Here is a 4,152-nt window from a genome sequence, read left to right as displayed (position 1 = left end):
TGCGCACACACACACACACTCACACACTCACACTCACACACACACACACACACACACACACACACACACACACTCACACTCACACACACACACACACACACACGTGCACACACACACGCGCGCACACACACACGCACAGATCTGACTCTGGTTCTTCATTACTCATTTCAGTCCACAGAAACATTCTCAGTCAGTTCTCATGTTTAAACAGACTCACACGAGCAGAGAAAACAGAGAAAAGTCTGACTGCATCGGACCTCTGGATCAGCAGCACATGACACACATTAAAGGCTCAGCACACTCATTTCAGAGACGGACGGACGCTCAGAAAACAGCCGACAGCAGCAGAGATGGATTATGGGATGCAATCAGGTGTGTTTGCTATAGGAGAGGTCAGAGGTCAGAGGTCAGCGATCGGCCCGTGTGACCGTACAATGTGTGCCTGATCATCTTATCAAAGCTGCTTCAGCACATTCACAGGAACATCAGCACAAACTCTTACAACAAAACCCGCTGAAAGATCTGGACCCTTGACGCTGATACTAGTAAAATCTATATATTAAACATGTTAAATCACGTACTTGGCCTTTCCTTCCTATGATACAAGAGTCTACCTTGAGTTAAATGCCAGATGCAGTTTACTGTCACCTAAATACCATAATATTAAGGGTGCTCCGATCAGGATTTTTGGAGTCGATCACAGAAAGCAGATACGATCAACAATACCGATCTTTTTGAAGCATTCTTTTGATCATGTAGAAATATTTATAGTGATGCTCCAATCAGGATTTTTACAGATATTTATTCAGGGCCTGAACTTCATTTTTGAAAATGGGGGGAGTTCCCCTCTTAGGTGACTCTTGTCGGGGGGATTTTTAATTTGTGGTCTATCATGTGGGGTGTGGTCTATCTTGTGGGGGTGTGGTCTAACATATGGGGGTGTGGTCTATCATGTGGGATGTGGTTTAACATGTGGGTGTGGCCTAACCTGTGGCATTAACGATGCGATTGGCTCGGATGGTTCCGTGTGGCGTCTGGACGTCCCATCTGCCGTCGGCGGTCGGCGTGAGGCCTGTGACAGGAGCAGGATAATAGATCTGAGCGCCGTACATTCGCGCTCCCGCCGCCAGAGCCATCGTCAGAGAATACGGGTCGATGTGACCATCACCTGGATTATAAAGACCCGCCAACACCTGACACACAGAGACAAGCAGCTTCAGCATCCACACATTTAACATGTATACCGGATTTTTCAGAATATAAGTCATTTTTATTATATGACGTTGCATTTTAGTTACTAACACTTCAATGAGAAAAAAGGGGAAAAAGACAATAAATCAACATTAGTATCTATCTATCTATCTATCTATATATGATTTTACATGACTTATTTTACATTATTTGTACATGTAATAATAAAATGTGACAAATCACACCAAAGTGGTTTGATCTGTGTTTTTTTTCTCTCTCAAGAATGCAGTTTTGACTGGGCGTGACTTATAGTATGTATGTGTTCTGTCCTCAGGCGTTCATACCTTGTCCATGTTGAGCAGAGGGAAGAGCTGCTGGATCTTCTCGGGGCCGATGAGGAACTGTGGCGTCGGGTGCCAGTGTGTTCTGGTCATCTGATATTTGAGCTCGTTGACTCGGACCGGAGTGGACGCCAGTCTGATGCTGCCGGGCTGATGGAAGCCCACGGCCTGCGACACAAACACGCCGCAGTCACCACCAATACACCACACCACACACTCAATACAGCTGTAAACGCCTCACAGAGCTGAAGCAGCTCATTACTAGCTCTAGTAAACATGTTTATTGATGTGTCTCACCTGTCCTGTCTCGGCCTCGAGCTGCTCGAAGAGATTAATGCTGTAATAATGAATCTTCTTCAGATTAATGCCTGGATGATAGTATGTGGTGAGTCCCGCCTGTGAATGAAAATATCATCCGTTCAGACTCTAGTACAGCAGAACAGCATGTGCACACAACATAACCTCTGGCATACGCTGTCAGTCACCTCAAACAGTACTTATTAGTCAAGTTTCCGCCTGTTTAACCTGGATACTCCAGAGAGACTTCAATACAAGTCATTTTCACTGTCAGATGTCATGCTTTTTACATTTGCATTCATGCATTTGGAAGATGCTTTCATCAGAAATGAGTAGCATTGCATTCAAGCCCTCAGTAACTAATCAGCAGCTTTCATCACAGAGGGCTTTCCTGACTTACAGGGTTTGTTGCAACCAGGAGCATTTACTAAAACAGCAAATCTAGATTGTATTTGACCCCTGACCAGTGTTCGCATTGAGGGGGGGCTGGGGGGGTCCCAGACCTCCCATAAGCATTAAGGGACCCCCCATAAAACCCCAAAAAATATACTTTAATACTTAAAATTAAGTTTCGATTGCTGTATTAAAGTTAGACCTGCTTATGTTACATCATATTTTATTTTTATGCATTTTTACAGCGTTGCTTATTATAACCAATCACACACGACTATGCTGAGCTTAGGAATGCAGTAGCCAATCAGAGGAGTTTGTTCTTTCACTGCATGATTCAGTATAATAAAATGCATTTAGAATACTCCCAAAATTCAAGATATAGGGGCAGAAAATTTACATATTTATATAATTTCATATAGTTGATCAATATCACACGAAGAGTGCCATTTTTTCGCAAAAATCACAAATGTGATATTGATTTTATACAACAGTTCAATAAACAAGAAGCTAATATTAAGAGACTTACGTTTTAGACACCATATTGCCTATTTTTGCGCTATTTCAACAACAAAAATGATTCCAAACACAGCCACAGCACTGTTCTGCGTCTCTGAGCAACATGACAGTGATTCGTTCCTGAATGAATCAACTGTTTAAATGATTCGGTTCAATCGCAATGACTCACTTATTAACAGTGACTTGCTGCCACCTACTGGCCGGTTTTAATTTTACAAATTAAAGTACCTTTTTATATATTTTTTTTAATAATTTCAAATAGCAGTATTCACCGTTTTAAGATTAAAATAACAAAACGTTATTTATGCATTTGTAACTGCAGGTTAGAGCATTCATGCCTTACATTAAACAGTGTGTATATGCATCTAATGCCACTTCAGATGCAGCTTCTGTGTTTCCTCTGCATTGCATGAATTTTGTTGATAATGATTTTATTTGTTTGGTAACTGCCCCAAATGTTTGGGGCAGGTTAGGGGGACCCCCCAAGAGCTTTGACACAATTCGAGCACTGCCCCTGACCCGTGTGCGTACCGCGTGCCATGTGGATCCAGCCGTCAGCTCGGACTTTTCCAGCAGCACCACGTCCTTCTGTCCGGCTTTGGCCAGATGATACGCCAGACTGACCCCGACACACCCGCCGCCGATGACCACCGTCTCCGCCGAGTCCTTCAGACGCTTCCCCAGAACCCCGGGCGGATCTCTGAGAAGCAGAACAAACATCAGACATGCGTTCAGCATCACAGATCATAGACTATGATCAGATATGATTCAATCACATATGCTGCACTCCCTTACTTACTTATTTTGATTATTAGAGTAGCCTATTAATCCCAATCAGTTTGAATTTTCCCATGCATCCCCAAATAGAGAGCTATATCTCATATTTCGCCAGACATGTCTCGTAAATGTCAAGTCTGTCAGATATAGCTCATATTTTCTCAGCTCTATCTCGGAGATTTCTCACCCGTCATCTGTCGCGAGGCTCCGCGCAGAAACGCGCAGTGTTTTTCTCCTGAAGTCTCGCCTCACAAGAGCGTTAAAAGTGTTTAATATTCGCCACATTTTGTGAAGTTTTCTCGAGTTTCGTCTCAGAGTTTCCAAACAAACGCTCGCGCAGGACCACGCATGAGCAGCGCCCGCCCGCCCGTCAGAGACCCGGGGGTTGTTTATCAGTAACACATCAGCTCATCTACAGGAGAACTCTGAACACACACGAAAACAATGAAAACAATGATTTTTCCTACATGCACTCAGCATCTATTATATCTGCAGTGATGACCCGCAATAATACATCTGAGTGAATGAACGATCTGCAGCACAAACAAAGATTGCAGCAATCCTGAGTGTGTGTGTGTGTGTGTGTGTGTGTGTGTGTGTGTGTGTGTGTGTGTGTGTGTGTGTGTGTGTGTGTTTT

At 43.5% G+C, this 4,152-nt stretch overlaps 1 protein-coding gene across 1 annotated transcript in view; it reads right to left on the bottom strand.

Moving 5' to 3' along the window:
- dmgdh (dimethylglycine dehydrogenase) overlaps nucleotides 1–4,082 on the bottom strand; it is a 12,950-nt gene extending 8,868 nt beyond the window's left edge. The window contains exons 1-5 of the mRNA XM_016494246.1: nucleotides 3,703–4,082; nucleotides 3,270–3,438; nucleotides 1,830–1,928; nucleotides 1,536–1,700; nucleotides 989–1,193 (exon numbers count right to left, since the gene is read on the bottom strand). Of these exons, the coding sequence (XP_016349732.1) occupies nucleotides 989–1,193; nucleotides 1,536–1,700; nucleotides 1,830–1,928; nucleotides 3,270–3,438; nucleotides 3,703–3,800 (736 nt within the window). The 5' untranslated portion in view covers nucleotides 3,801–4,082. The remainder of the gene's footprint in view (nucleotides 1–988; nucleotides 1,194–1,535; nucleotides 1,701–1,829; nucleotides 1,929–3,269; nucleotides 3,439–3,702) is intronic.
- Between the last annotated feature and the right edge of the window lie 70 nt (nucleotides 4,083–4,152).

Source organism: Sinocyclocheilus anshuiensis, unplaced genomic scaffold (genome assembly GCF_001515605.1).
Source record: "Sinocyclocheilus anshuiensis isolate Anshui unplaced genomic scaffold, SAMN03320099.WGS_v1.1 scaffold1031, whole genome shotgun sequence".
In the NCBI taxonomy this organism is placed as follows: domain Eukaryota; kingdom Metazoa; phylum Chordata; class Actinopteri; order Cypriniformes; family Cyprinidae; genus Sinocyclocheilus; species Sinocyclocheilus anshuiensis.
Note: the sequence above shows the minus strand (reverse complement) of the source record. Positions and strands in the feature narration are given on the sequence as shown.